General features: G+C 38.0%; 1 protein-coding gene across 7 annotated transcripts in view; it reads right to left on the minus strand.

The window, feature by feature from the left end:
- The window catches only part of LOC122551557 (rap guanine nucleotide exchange factor 4), a 293,650-nt gene that overhangs the window by 147,904 nt on the left and 129,836 nt on the right, over positions 1-15,910 (minus strand). For all 7 annotated transcript variants that reach the window (XM_087989018.1, XM_043693619.2, XM_043693618.2 and 4 more), the window contains one exon: positions 806-878. In XM_087989018.1, the coding sequence (XP_087845144.1) occupies positions 806-878 (73 nt within the window). The remainder of the gene's footprint in view (positions 1-805; positions 879-15,910) is intronic.

The following is a 15,910-nucleotide window of genomic DNA, read 5'->3' on the forward strand; positions in this document are numbered from 1 at the left end:
AAATTTCTGCCTAAGTCTCCTTTTCATCGAATTTGTCAAATCGATGAATCCAGGAAGTGTCATAGAAATTACTTTTCAACTCCATCAGATTTCCATCATTACAGTGAGAAGTCAAGAAATCTAGATTGAGTTTGTTCCAGATTTCGGATATGGAATCATGACTCCTATTGCCATAGCATGTTTAAATACAATTCAATTACATTTAATTCCCATCTGAGTTTTGCATTTCATAGTACAATTTTCTGAGATCATTAAATTCAGTCAAAACCCTAAATCTTCCATTTGCAAGAGATGTTTATGTCTAAGCCAGCAAAGTTTGAAGGTACACACACTCAAATGAGTTAACTAATCTATTTCTCATCACCATGCCTATTATCCCAGTCAAATATATTGCACTAAAGCCCATGGCAATTCTTGAATTGATCATTCACAGAAAAGGGACAATTACTTAACAAAATCTGCAAAATATTTAGGAGGAGATAATGCAATAAAGTGATAGACTTAATTTGCCATGGGGTACTGATAAACATTGCTGGGGAAGCAAACCAAGTTCCAGATACAGAACAAACAGCTCCCAAATTAACTGATATCTAAAATGCTTGTTTAGGTTTCTGAAGAGTTCAAGCTGATACTTTACCCTAGTCTTTCAGAGTGCAGTTCATCCCTTCCTTACAGAAGCTAGTTAGTTATTTATGGACACAATTAAGTAGGTAAATCAGTGCGATGAGTGACTTTTTAAATTCCTAGACTCAAGAGTTACTAATGTTTAGTAATTTTTAATCTACTGAAAAAGGCTTGTACTCACGGTCATTACTAGAAGTAGTTTCCATAACACCATAGGGAGGGACCAAATGCCCTGCCATGTACTGTCGATATTTCTGAAATAAAGTAACATGTGCATTAGTGCATTCACTCTCAATGAACAGACAGCTTTATTCAAGCAGATTTGCACCAGTTTGTACAGAAGGCTTATTTTAAAAAAAAACAGCCTATTTAACCATAAATGATTTGCAGCACAGTATAAAATATCCCAATGAATTAAAAAAGAGAATTGGCTTGTGTACTAAATGAATGGATCACAAAAATTAAAGTCTAGGAAATTCTTACAATGTCACCGACATCTGTAAAGTTGAGAATGTCACAATTGCAAAAACACAACTATTTGTTTAATGAATACTGTTGAGCAGTGTCGTACAGAAGGCAGATTTGGTTTGTGCCCAGTTTTTTTTGCATGTACTATTAGAGTTACAAATCTCTGCTGCGGAACTCTACTCTATATAATTACGCAGCTGATTCTCACAGCTGTTTCTGCTTTATCGCTGCATCATTTCATGACAATAAAAGAACTAAACCACACTATTGGTAAATTGACAGAAAAACAATTTAGGATATTCTTTAAAATATTAAAACAGCATTAAAATTAAATGTGCAATATTTTAAATCTTTCTTTTCACATTCCATGATTGAACTATTTTCTAACATAGCACAGCTTTGTGTTGGTCATCATATCCCATGATCACTGTGACCACAATCTCTTGCTGACTCCATTCGGAAAGTCTGGAATACCAGTAACGCTGTCCCTGATCATTTCCTGGGTCACCTTTACCCACACCACTCACCTGCCCTAATCTCACTACCCTTGCCCTACCCAAGTATTCATGACTTTCTTTATTTCAAAGACTACTGATTTGTGCAACTGTCTCTGCATCTATGTTCTACGCCTCTCCCCCTAAGGTTCTCCTGCAGTCCCTCCATCCACCCTCACCCGAATACTGTGATATTCTGCAGCATCTACCCATCTCTATCAGTGTCTTCTGTTCAGCCACACGCTTTCCAAGATCTGTTGCCATAATCCCTTTCCCTCAACTCATGACCAGTTTATTAATGTCACCATCTCATTCCCAGTCCAGCTCCCTCGTCAATTCTCACATCTCATCGCTTTCTCACTGAAAAACCCATCTCACTATCCTTCTCCAATTAATGTTGCATTTCTAATATCCTTTTGCTCTTTAAAGGTTTTCAAAATGCTCACAATGCCTATTGCTGTGTCCATTTCACTCAGAAGCTCACTGCATTCAGCTGTAGTCTATTGCACAAAGTAAGAAAATTCTGAAGACTGCACTAATAATGCTTGTAAAAACTTCTACTTTGATTATTTGGTTTAATTTGGAAGAATAAAAAACACTTTTCCTTCCAGAGGAATGCTGATTTTGTTTTACAGTTTCCTTAAACCAGAATAAATTGTGGCTTCACACAGCAAATCTTTGTGCTTGCACAACATTACTACAAACTTGGGAATTGGTTTCGCTCAGTTAGCTGGATTGTTGGTTTACAGAGCAGTGTGATGCTCACTTCCAGGTTCAGTAAACAATAGACAAAAAAAAATTAGGATATTTTTCAAAATGCAGCAAGTTCTGTGATCTGGAAGGATTTGTCTCAAAAGAATGGTGGCCCTCAGGTTAAGTCACCACCAGTCACATCTCTCTCCTTTTAGCAGACCATAGGGGCTGTTCTCTAAGACCACAGTGACACAACAAATCCTGCCTCACCAAAATTACTACAAACTGGGGTTGCCTTTCCCAAGCTTTCGCTCAGTGCTGTGGGGCAAAAAAAAAAAAAAAATTTTTTTAAAAGACAGATCAAATATTGGGAAGAGAGTGTTCAATTTAACACTGGGAACAAATTTCAGATGAACCCAATCACTCACTTTCTTCTGACATAAGGTACGGTTACCTCTGTTAAAACAATGTTCTCCTAAACTGATTACTCAGGTTGGGGGTGTTAAATTTAACAGCTGTGAAACAAAATTGAGGTATGCGCTTTGGTAATAGGCTGTTTTGCAATAACAGCATTATTGCCCCGTTCATCAGGATTTCATTAATGTTTCTAAATCTACAGTTTCCAAAAACAGCATGAGGCAGTGGATTAACAAAGATTACAAATCGTTATCTTGATTTGCACATTACAAATCTGATGGATTTATACTATTGATGGCAGAGGATTATTTAGTTTAAAATTGTTAGATCTAGATTGAGCTCCCCAAATTATTTGACATTTTAAAAACAGAGATTCTATTTAGGAATGCATGAATCGACATGAGGTTTTATGGAAAACAGATCTGCTGCCATTGAAAAGTCACAATTATTTGGCACATGAAAACTGGCTTTATCACTGTGGAATGTTTCCATGCACATTACTGGCATTTTCATGACATTAACTTGAGACTGCACATATTCAATGCCTTGGAACACACAGTTACATATCTTCCAGGCAGGCTCTAATTAAATGTGAAACTTTGGTCACTGCCCTCTAATTGTACTGTATTGAAAAGAAATAACCTCCGATCTGTCATCGGATGCCAAATCCCGTCAGATCACCAGAACAGAATAAAACAATATCTGTCACATTTTCTAATATATTTATATAACAACCAACCCACACATCAGTGTTCAATTTAACTTTCAGAAACGAAAGAAACATACCTACAAATATTCAATAGTAAATGCACTGAATAGTGCAAAGCCAGTGATAAAAAAAAGTTCTGGGATTAGTCTCTGGTCTCTTAAATGACCCCTGACAATTTACTAGTGAAACGTTAGTGTCCATTACCATCAGTTTCCACTTCTTTTGTAGTGGCACTACTGGAAAATATCAGACTTGTGTGGAGGTATCCCACACAGTCATACTTTTCTTCTTTTTCTTTAATAGTCAGATATTCTGATGACATGTTCTTCTAGACATATGGATGAGAAATGTGATCTTTGCTTATGTAGCAAAATGGAGAAACTGGAATAGCTTTCCTCAGAGAAGATAAAGATATTTAAGAAAGGGTGTGAAAATCATGCATTGTTCATAAGGATTACCCACTTCCAGGTTTAGTAAAACAATAGACAGCAAGTTGTGGTGATCTGGAAGGATTTGTCTCAAAGAACGGTGGAAGCAAACTCAACCAATTTCCAAACAGAAATTGGGCAAGTACTTGAAGGTGGAGAAAATGGTAGGGCTCCAGTAACGGAGCCAAGGGCTTGGGTGATTTGATAGCTGTTTCAAAGAAACAGCGGGGGGCGGGGGAGGCCTGTCCAATAGTTAAATGGCCTCTTCCAGTGTTGAAACATTCTACAACTCTAAATACCTTGATTAGATTATATTCCCTACAGTATGGAAACAGGCCCCTTGGCCCATCAAGTCCACACCGACCCTCCGAAGAGAAACCCACCCAGGCCCATTCCCTGACCCTACATTTATCCCTGACTAATGCATCTAACACTATTGGCAATTTAGCATGGCCAATTCACCTAACCTCTGAGATGAGCATTTAATCATTAGCACAAGTAAGGTTTTTCTTTTAAATTTATCCATGCAACCAATAGTCATATATAAAACTTTCTTCCATGCAGCAAAAGGAACTGCCTGGCAGATGGGTGACCTGGTGATTAGAAATTCTCTTCTGAATGTTTAGAACAATACAAAGTTAAAAATCACAACACCAGGTTATAGTCCAACAGGTTTAATTGGAAGCACACTAGCTTTCGGAGCGACACTCCTATAACCTGATGTTGTGATTTTTAACTTTGTACACCCCAGTCCAACACCGGCATCTCCAAATTAGAACAATACAATACTTTATTTGGAACTGCTCTCTTCCTATGTCATTATTTGCTCATGAACAAAACTCTTTCCCCAATTTTATCTTCACTCTTTTCACAGCCCAGACAGCATAGCTCAGACTGCACACATCACAGACAGACTGGCAAAACTAACAGCTTCGTGGCATGGCATTACAGCACCAAAAGCCACTTATACTTTGAATAAAATAGTTAAGCATTAAAATATTATGGCTTTAACCAAAAATAATTTTAAATAGTTTAGTTTTAAATGCTCAAGGAAACTTTAATTCTCCTGGTATTATAATGAGAACTGAGGATGGCAGGATTACATCATCATTATACAAATGCTTTAATCTACGTACAAGCTATATTATATTCACCATTGATTCAGGTCTTTGAAATAAGTACAAACATTGCACTAGAAGCACAAAACAGGATTTAAATCTGTCAAAACTCATCTCTTGAGCAAGCCTGCGAAGGTAGGTCTGGAGAGAGGAGTAGGGCAAGGTGTGAAAACGGGACAAACTCTCCTTGGTCCAGTTGGCTCCAGCATACACACTCCTGCCTCCATAGGATTCTCCACAAGAGTAACTTAGTTTAAGAAAAAGTGACTCAAGTATTCCTGACAGTAACTGCTTTAGATGCAACACCTGCATTTACAGTGCAAAAAATTACTTCCCATATCTTTATAGACACAAGACAAAATCTTCCCAGTTCGCAAACTACTTGCAGAAATGACCCACAAAACATATCAGAATTACTTCTCAACATTTATTGATATGATCAGCAAAGAAAATGAAATTTAACAAAAAACATAAAAGCCTAATGCCTACTGTCAGCATTGGAGTCATTACAAGATAAAGTAGCCCCATTCAGTTGTGGAAGCAATTCTGCTGTTGACAGAGCTGTGAAAGGCCTTTGACAAGGCCCTGAGCAGTTTTATACAGCACTTGGAAGGTGATTAGATTATAGTGATGACATATGATTGCATAGTATTGTTGTGTCCCTTTAGGGAATCTTCTGACAGACACTTGTTCTGATATCTTTCAGGACATGTTACAAGATACTTGAAATTGTTCATTGAGAACTATTTAATCTGACAATGTGTGAGCTGTGAGAGCCCATTAGAAACAGTGGAATGAAAGCTGGGAATCAAAATAAAATACATGCAAATTATAGATTTCTATTTCCACAAGGAAGAGCTGTTAGCAGTAGCGGCAATGTGCCAGAAGAGAAGTTTTTGATTAAACAGAGTGACAACCACAAAACCATGAAAGAAGCTAATGCTATGTTGGCCATTATCTTAAGGGCTGAAATACAAATAGAGGGGAAATAATGTTGCACAGAGACTGGATGAGATCTAACCAAGAGTACTGAACACAGTTTTAGCACCAATCCAAATCAACAATGCAATAGTGTTGGAGGGTGACACACGATATTCCTTGAAATACCTATGTACCTCTCTGAAATTCCAAGACAGAGCCATGGAGAGACTACAAAAAGTGTAATTTATACCCAAGTACAACCAAGCAGACTATCAAGTAGTCCAACAGGTTCCTGTACATGTAGTTCCCATGCTTGGCAATAGCCTCCAGTACACTCCTGCAAGGTCTTGCACATAATACTGGTTTGTGACTTTTTTAATAACATGATCCTCAAAAGAACGTGGACTTTGAAGCCAGTGATGCACTAGGTCAACAGTTGAAGGAGGAGGAACAGGAGGTGGAAGCACAGGAGAACAAAGATGATGCAGAGCAGAAAGGTCTCCTAGCTACATAGGAGAGTGACCAATACCAAACAGGTTCTCACGAATATCAAGTATCACTCAATTCAGGCACACTACAGCGGAGCCCTTCTAACCTGGGGAGCTGGTTGGAACACACTAAGCTGCCTTTGAGAACGCTACCTGGAATACATCAACTCTTACTCAGAAGGATACACATCTGTCCAAAGGTTCCACGTGTCTTCACTATGTCCTTGCTCCCCTTCACCGCTTCAGTCTTTTCTTCTTCTACCTGTTACGTTAAGTTGTGTTGTTCATATTTAGATTGTGTTGAAAAACAGCAAGTACACTCAGTCACAAGTGAAACAAACCCAGTGACCCATTCAGTGCTCTGCCCACATGATAGTCTTTCTTCTCAGCCACATTTATACAGAGGACGTGGAGACAACCTGCTTGCTATGCTGCATGCTCCTCAGCTGCAAGCCATCCAGGCAATCTCATCATGGAAATACCAGTGGGGAAACTTCTAAAGATTTCTGCACCGTAACCTATCACGGAATCCTGACTTATAGATGTTCCCTTAGTCAGAGGAGACTCCAGCTTAATGGCTCTCCTGCACCAGTGAAGCAGAAATTTGTTTCATGAAAAAGCAGCCACAGGAATGACTGGGGTAGTTATCTAAAGTTAGGCCTGATCTACTGTCAGTCCTCCATTGCTATCCTTCCACTATTATGCAGTCACCCCACTTGCCTTCAGTCATGCCTATGAAAAAAAATCACCACTCAGACAATGTCTTACAAACTGGAATTAATGCCAACAGACAGCCAATACTGGAGAAACTCATTGGGTCTGCCAGCACCTGTGGAGGAAGAGTTAATGCTTCAAATGTGATAAGATTCTTCTTTGGAAGATAATGCATACATCTGGTGTTACATTCTTCTTTCTGTTTCATGAAGATAACCTCCAAAATAAAAAGCGAGAATCTTCTCATATTCCTCATGCAGATCCTATCCACTGGTTGGTAACCATATGGAAACCCATATTATTTTGCTGATATTGATTGTTAGAGCCCTCAGGTGAATTTTCATTATTTTTGTATTATTCTAATATTAATTTTGGTTTGGAGCTGTGAAATGGAAATGGAGAGGTGAAGATTACTTTTGGATGGTGGGTAACAGCTTGTGTTAAATGGAAAACAAACCAAACAAGCTTTTGTTTATTTGTGAAGTCAGGTCTGGAAGTTAATTGCAGGTTGGTACCTGATCAAAAAGTTGCGCAAGCATAGAAAATTCACTTCACAAAGCTGGAATGGACTGTATGGTCTATGATGGTCTGAGGTCAGTCCTCTACGAGATTGTGGTCTGGGAAATAAAATTGATCAGGTTTTCCATTCCTAACTGCCTATGACCAGAAACCCCATTTCACTCAAAATTAAGAAAACCAATTGACATTCTTGTAGATTAGAGAAGATTGGAGTACAAGCTTTGATTTTCTTCTGTTCTTTTCACTTAATTCAACCAGGCACTTCCAAATGTTGTACTCCAAATAGGGAGATAAACGTGGTTTTTCCACACCGAATAACACACCTCCACAATTTCATTCCTTTCTCACATTTAAGTATTATTCTTAGAAAATCCATTTTCACAGAAATCAATTTTCACAAGTTTGGTTTTTGGGCCACGAACAAAATAGAGCAGGTGTCTGTCATCAGTGTTAATGCTTTGGCTTGAACAGAGTTGGAAACAGTGGGATTCCAGGAAAACACTGTGTAAGACTTATTCCTATTCTGTAGAAGGCAGGAGAATACGGTCAGGTAGTATTTATTGTGAGCCAGCCAAAGGGAATACTCATAAGTGTTACTATCATAAGTGTTTATGAGATAGTAGTCATGATTTGGAGATGCCGGTGTTAGACTGGGGTGTACAAAGTTAAAAATCACACATCACCAGGTTATAGTCCAACAGGTTTAATTGGAAGCACACTAGCTTTCGGAGCAACTACCACTTGATGAAGGAGCGTCACTCCAAACGCTAGTGTGCTTCCAATTAAACCTTGGTCTATAACCTGGTGTTGTGTGATTTTTAACTTTGTGTTTATGAGAGGTACTGAACAATGACTGCTAGTCACAAAGGTGTACCCAGCCAGGAATAAGACTTCTGGAAGAGTAAAAGGAGCAGGAGAGAGCAAATTAATATTTGGATCTCCAGAAGTGAAGCATCAGCAGAAATCGTAAAGGAGGAGGTTGTGTCATCAAAATCAAGACACAAGAAAGGGAAATGGCCTATTTGTTTTTAAAAAAGGGTTGTGCAGGTGTTAAATTTGCCATGGAAAAGGCAGATTTGTCGAATACAAGGTCAGAAAACTTTTAGTGCAATTATTGAGGCAATTCTTCAAACTATGTACTGAAATCCTGCCAGGGACCCAAGGGAATAGAAACTCAGAAACTGATACTCCTTTGGATGTTGAGTTGAAGAAGAATGTTTCTTTTTAAAATCAGTTCTTACTTACAAATGACTATACATCAGGAAACAAGACATATCAGATTTCAGCAGCTATAGTTTCAGCTGCAGCATACAGGTCCATTAGAAAATCTTTTCTTTTTAAAAAAAATTCTATTGGTCTCATCTCATTCATAATGCTTTATCACAACTTCATACTTTACAATGCTGTCAGCCTCATGCCCATCTCTCAAAACTTTCACATGTAGTCAGCTAGAACACCCAAATATATTACATGACCTATTTCCTCCTCTCCTGCAGGATGAGGTTTGTACAACAGGAGGAAGGAGCAACCAGAGGGGGCTCACCTACCAGGCAGATCATAATCCACATGGAGATGATTCCAGCCATAATTAATGATGTAACATAGCATTGATTCCAGACTAGACAGCCCAGTACCTTCAAGACACTTACATGACATCACATGTGACACTGATAACTGCCTCATCTTCAGTTACTCTGAATGACTGCAATGTAGCCAATGTATAAACAATGTACAGATCAGTAAGCACAGAACCAAGACTCTGAATATTGTATCCATTTGCATAGCTAGTTTGTAAATAAAATTAAAAATATCTGACTTGACACAAACCCACCTCTTCATGGTATACATTAAAAATGGACAGAAAACCAATAAATGCATCAAATCAGAACAATGGTGAGGTTGATGATGGTAATTTGCACCTCATTCTTCTGATATCCATATCTGACCAGCTGTACACATTTCTGGTTTACAAATTGCAGCTAAGCATCCTCAATGGTCTTCTATTTCAGTTAGCTGACCCAAACTGCTGTTGTCATGTTGACACATTGCAGTTTGAAGCCAAGCCATTTAGGCCCAAAGCTGCTCAAGGTCACACTCCATAACCATGTGAAGTCTCTTCCAATAAAGTCAGTAACCTTTCATCTGTGAAGGCTGGGTAATATTGCACAGGGGCACCAGAGCAGCCAAAGGCACATGGGTGACTGGCTGTAAAGAAAAGAACAAAAATGATTTATTTACATTGTATGTAACACGGTATGATCTAATTTTGAAATGTTCCAAAACACATTTATTTTGTCATACTTTGACTTGTGCCATTGTGGTCAAGTGAATGCTGTGATATTCAGGAATTGAGGGAAAGCAATATGAGAGAGTATTGGTGAATGTGCAGTTGGGATCGTGGTAACTGATATTGTACTCTGAAGCTATCCAAGCAATTGTCCAGAATGGCTGCCTTCTTACTCCAAGAGTGGTCTTTTCACAATGGTGAGGTGGTACTGCATGCAGCTGACAACTGCACAAACCTTGATACGAGCTCTCGAGTACAACAGGGCTCCTCCAGTTGACCCTTCGTCATGGTGGCTTTCATCATGTGCATGCAGCAACCTTGTCCTGCTCTGCATCATACTCACAATCCTGCTGTCTTTAAAAGGGAAACGGCTTTGCTGAACCCATCTCCAGAACAAACCGGTTTTGTGCAAAATCCTTGGAAATGCAAAAAATACTTACAATATCTGCAAAGCTACTCCCTGTAGTCCTGAAGTCTCAAACAGCGATGAAAAGCATTAAACATCTGCAGAATGAAATTAACAACCAGGAGAAAATGAACCAATAACTCACATGATAATGTCTGATAGCTCTCTAAATACTGATGTTGGGTATGGGCAGGGAATGTCACATCTTCCCTGATGTTGAGCAGATAATATTCAGTTGTGGGAGGTAGAGAGAACGAGTGAGCAAGAGTGAGACAGCTTTAGCTGGAATGATAATCTCCAGAGTGACATTACTAGTATCAAATCAACATTGTTCACTCAATAGCATAGTGTTATGCCTGCTCTGCATATCTCCTCCTCCCCAGATGGTGCCTGACTGGCCGTGTTTTTCCAGTACCACACTTTTTGACTCTGATTTCCAGTCCTCACTTTTTCCTATATCTCCAATGACCGTTCACTGCAGACAGACCAAAAGCTTCGACAAAAAAAAAAGAAGAGCGCGCGTCTGGCATGATTAAGCCCAAAAGATAATGTGGATGCTGTAAATGCCAATTTAGAGTTCTAACAGCATTCACAACAATCCCTAAAAGGCAAACAAATATTGCCAAGTTATCATCCATTGTGTAGTGCCAACAATTTGTTTAAACTTTGTCATAGATTTCATCTCAGCAGTAGTTGTTCTTAAATATGAGAGAAAACTCAACCTTTGCATAAATTAATAATGCCACTTTGCAGCAAACTTTGAAGTTTATTGTTGTTCAGTTGGAGTACTTAATTTCAAAATCCCCAAAATCACAACAACTAACGTGTGCTTTAAAATCCCACAGTACAAAATCAGTTAAACCACAAATACATTTTTTTCCATGGCTTTAAAAAAGTATAGCTGCCCCCATTGTTAACAAGAAAGTCAAAGCAGTCAATTGCAGGTTCAGGGTTTGGGTATTGTGCAAGATATTCAGTACAGATGGTCAGCAGGGACCTGCACAAGTAAACTGCATGTACCATACAATCCAAAGCACATCTTCAATTGCACAATACCTTGGCAAATACAGGATGACCATGAATTGGAAGAGAAAAACATCATTGTACTTCAGGTTATTGTAACATATCATATACTACCACATTAGTCATGTAATCGCCAATAGACAATCTCAGACTAAAACCAGCAGTCAAATTAAATGAAATAAAGCAGACTAAGAAACAATATTTTGCATCAAACAAGTTGCAAGATACAAGTTTAATACTTCTACAGGAAAGAGTGGAAACTAGAGGCTCACCTCTGAAATAGTAAAACATCATTAGGATTTCAAACCCTCTGATGACCGTAGGCTTTATTAGGGTTAAATTATTGCATTATGTATCCTTTAAATCTTTTTAAAGTGCAACAGAAGCCCATTCACAAAAGATAGGCTCCATAACCAAATTAGATGTTCCATCATTTGTCAATTATCTAGCAACTTGAAATTTAAAAAAAGTTACAAATGGAACTAAACATTTCATGCAGTCAAAAGAGCCAGAGTCTAAACTTTGTAGTCAAGAACAAAGTGATGGAGTGCACAGACCTGAAAGAAAGCTGCTAACGATCTAGCAATCTTTGTGGTTTACCCCTTTCCTGTGTCCATTTGCATCTGACATCAAGTCACAGGGATCCCAGGGTGCCTAACAGCAATATTATCAATCAGCAAAAAAGAGCCAATCATACTCAAGTACTCGCAGACAGCAAAAAGTAGGTAAAATGCACGGAAGCTTTCACTTTCACTCAACAATTTACCGAAATTAAAATAAATGATTGAGGCATATATGCAAAATTATAAAACTGCAGAACCAAAAATATCAAACTTCAAATTCCATTTCAAATTTGAATTTCACAAATGTTCAGCAATAACTATGAACTTAATATGCTGTTAAAATCTAGTTAATGCTATAAAACGTAAACAAATTCTTGTCAGCTCAGTAATTTCCACTTGTTTGCAATGGGAGGGAAGCATCGTCTCACCGACAGCAATTTTTGGATTTCTACATTTAACTACCTGTGTGAACTCAAGGTTTCCATTTCAGAGAAAGAGTGATTATATGTAATGTTATTAGTTTCATACTCATTACTACTAAAACATCTCTGCTAGGACACTTCAATCTCTGTAATGGATTATTAATATCTTAAGATATTATTTCAATAGAAAGCAACCAGATTAATACACAAATGTTGCACATTATGACTTACACACAATGGCAATAACTGGTCATGTACATCAAGGATCCCAGAATTACACAGACTTCTACTTTGCTACAAATGCGTCCAGACCTGCAAGTACTGTTTATTAGTAAAGGAATTCAAATAGAGTATTCCATTGCAGTGAAAAGAACAGGCAGTATAATTTTCAAGGCATTAATATTAATTCGGTTATAAAAAAGGCAAATGAGAAAAGTACTATTAAAATTTGTTAATATAATAATTTGATTAAAAGATGTAAAATTCCTTTCTTCAATTACATTTTATTACCTTCTAGTACTAAACAAGTTCTCTCCAAAAATTAACAATTTAATTGAATGATAGGTTTTGGCGTTTAATATTTTTGCAAGGGTAAAACAGAAATAAAGCCTTTCATTAAGCCAACCAGATCCCATAAAATCCTGAATTCAAATTGATCAGTACATGCGTAAGAAAGTCCCTTCAGCTGTATACCGGACGCATGTAAAACAGTAGACAAATCAGATTTCGCAAACCCCTCACATCCCCTATCACCCAACTGAACTTACATTTCTCAGAGTACCAGACTACAATACAAACACAGGCAACCGGTCAATTCACTTAGTTCCACCTTCCCACATTATGATAGAAAAATGTGGAAAGCAATCCTCTGCAGCTTGTCCTTTGCTCAATCATAGGGAATTTGACTGGGATGAAAGTTCTACTGATTTTCATGGAGAAAAATAGAGAGAGAGGCCACAAGGTAACCACAATACACATTTCTTTTTCTATTGACTCTGCCTCTTAACAACCACAAGATAAAATTGACATAGACTGATTCAAAACAATGATCTGAAAGTCTCTCAATGAGTTCAGGTGTTTATACTATTATATTACAACATGAAACAGTCACAAGAAATATCCAATGAATTGTTGCTGCTCTTTAATTACCCAAGGACATGAACTAAAATACAAATTATGATTTAGAAGCTAGAGGCCATTCAACCCCATGCAGCTGCTCCCCATTTGATAAATCAGGAGTGAGTTCATTGGATACAATTCCATTTTTCTTTCTACCCTTCAGTCAACAAGCTGTCTAACTCAGGATTATAAATATTCAACGATCTTGCCTTTACTGCGGTTTCAGGTAGATAGTTCTATGGGATCATGACCAGAGGGGGAAAAACCCTGTCTAAAATGAGAGACCTTAGTTTTAAACTATGCCCCTTTGTTGAAGTCTCTCCCACAACAGAAAACATCCTTAGCATCCATCCTGTTACATCCCTTCAGGAGCTTACATATTTGTACAAGATCACCTCTCAACACTTCTAAATGCCAATGGAATACTGACTCCACTTTCCTTCTAGGATAACCTCTCATCCCAGGAATCATTCTCTTGAATCTTTTGTCCTACTTGTAATAAAATTGTATCCATTGGGGAGATTATATCCTATAAAAGGATATCAAAACTGTACAGAGTACTCCAGCTTTGGACTCATCAATACCCTGTATAAATAGAGTGAAACTTCCCTATTTTTGTACTAAATTCCACGTGTAAATTTCAAACTTCCACTTGCCTTCCTAATCACTTGCTGTGCCTTCACACTAACTATTTGATTCACATCACAGAACCACTCAGATCCCTCTGTACTAGAGCTCATCTTTCTCCATTTAAGTAAAATACAACTTTTCTATCATAAATTTCCACATTATATTCTACCTGCCAAAGGTTTTCCCACTCAACTTATATTCTTTTGCAGACTTCTTACATCTACTTCACAAAATATTCTCCTACCTAAGTGCGTCATCAAATGTAACAATCATACATCTGTTCTATTCACAATTATTGGTGTAGGTAAATAGCAAACGCCCCATCCCTGTGGCACAGCACTTGCTAACCAATCGTTTGGACATGCCAATAATGTAACCTCCTACACTATTAGCTCTTATTCAATAATCTGTTATATGGTACCTTTTTAAATACTCTTTGGAAAACCAAGTATATCACATCAGCAGGTGATCCTTTATCCAAATTGCTTATTACCTCCTTGATACACTAAAGTTCAAACACTTTTTCTTCTGCAAAACCATGTTATCTCTGCCTGATTACATTAACATCTTTAGTCCCGATCAGTACCTCCCAAATAATGGATTCCAGCATTTTTTCCTATGACAGATGTTACGCTAACTGGCCTGTAATTTCCTGTACCCTTCTCTTCTTGGATAGAGGAGCTCATCTTGCTAGTTTTCATTCTGATGCACAATACCCGACAGTACAAATTATTTATGCACTCAAGTCAAAAACCCAACAAAATTCATTCGAGGATAATATCTCATATTAATCCTCACATACCTTAAATTTAATCACTTTTCTTCACCATATTATCACAATCTTTCAATTTGCTACATTCAACATTCATTACATACAAATGTTTGTTTAATATGGAACTGACTACATTTAGGATAAGTTCCCTTATTCTGAGATGACCAGAGACCAAGTTAATGTTGGAATTTTGAGGCATTCCTTCAGATTTATATGCTGCACACTCATTTTGTAACATAACAGTAACTGTACTTGAAATAACTTCTATATGAGAAGCATTGAAAGTGAGCAACACAAGTCTTTCCATAAAAGAAAGTTCTTCCACTTTTCACACAATTTCTAAAGGAACCATTATGCAATATAATGGTCAGACCTCATGAAATTAGACTCTTATGAGAAAGCCCAGCATCTTCCAGCATCCAGAAAGGCTCACTGCTGTGACAAGTGGGGAAAGCTGGTGATGCAGCCTGGCCCAGTCCATGAACTTGGTGTGTCCCCCTGAGCACACATTGTCCTTGCTCCCACACTGCAATGCTTACATTCTGGCTACACCAGCAGAGCTGAAGTGCAGAAACAGCCACTAAGGAGACTGGAGATTTGGCACACGGACTTAGAGAGACTAGCACATCAAATGCCAATATTTGTGGATATGGGTGTATATGGACATAGCCTATGGAGCGTGCCCAGAGATGCTGTTGCCAGGATTTCCAATATGGAGATCATTTGGAGCAAGTGGTGAGTTAAAAAGGTGCTCGCTCTGGTTTCCTTGTCAAGATTTCCCATCGTTGAGCTTGGTTTGGCATGTTGTGAAATGTGGGAGTCTGAATATTAATGAGACAAGTTGCAACATTTACAACACTTAATAAGCAACAGACCATCAATTGACATCTCACCACTGCCTAGCCAGAATCTCACTGTGCCACTTGTGAAAACTTTGAAAGATGAAGTGAGAGGATTTTGATGATGAGATAGGCCTTGCTACATTTGTTGCCAATTTTGCCATCGACCACATTAATCAGCTTGATAAGATTCAGCTCACTGCGAAAAAAAAAACAGCCTTGCCATTTGATTCCTTTCGACTAACAATCAATACTT

This window comes from Chiloscyllium plagiosum, unplaced genomic scaffold, assembly GCF_037043375.1.
Source record: "Chiloscyllium plagiosum isolate Xiang-an unplaced genomic scaffold, Cpla_swu_hap1 HiC_scaffold_7, whole genome shotgun sequence".
Classification (NCBI taxonomy): Eukaryota; Metazoa; Chordata; class Chondrichthyes; order Orectolobiformes; family Hemiscylliidae; genus Chiloscyllium; species Chiloscyllium plagiosum.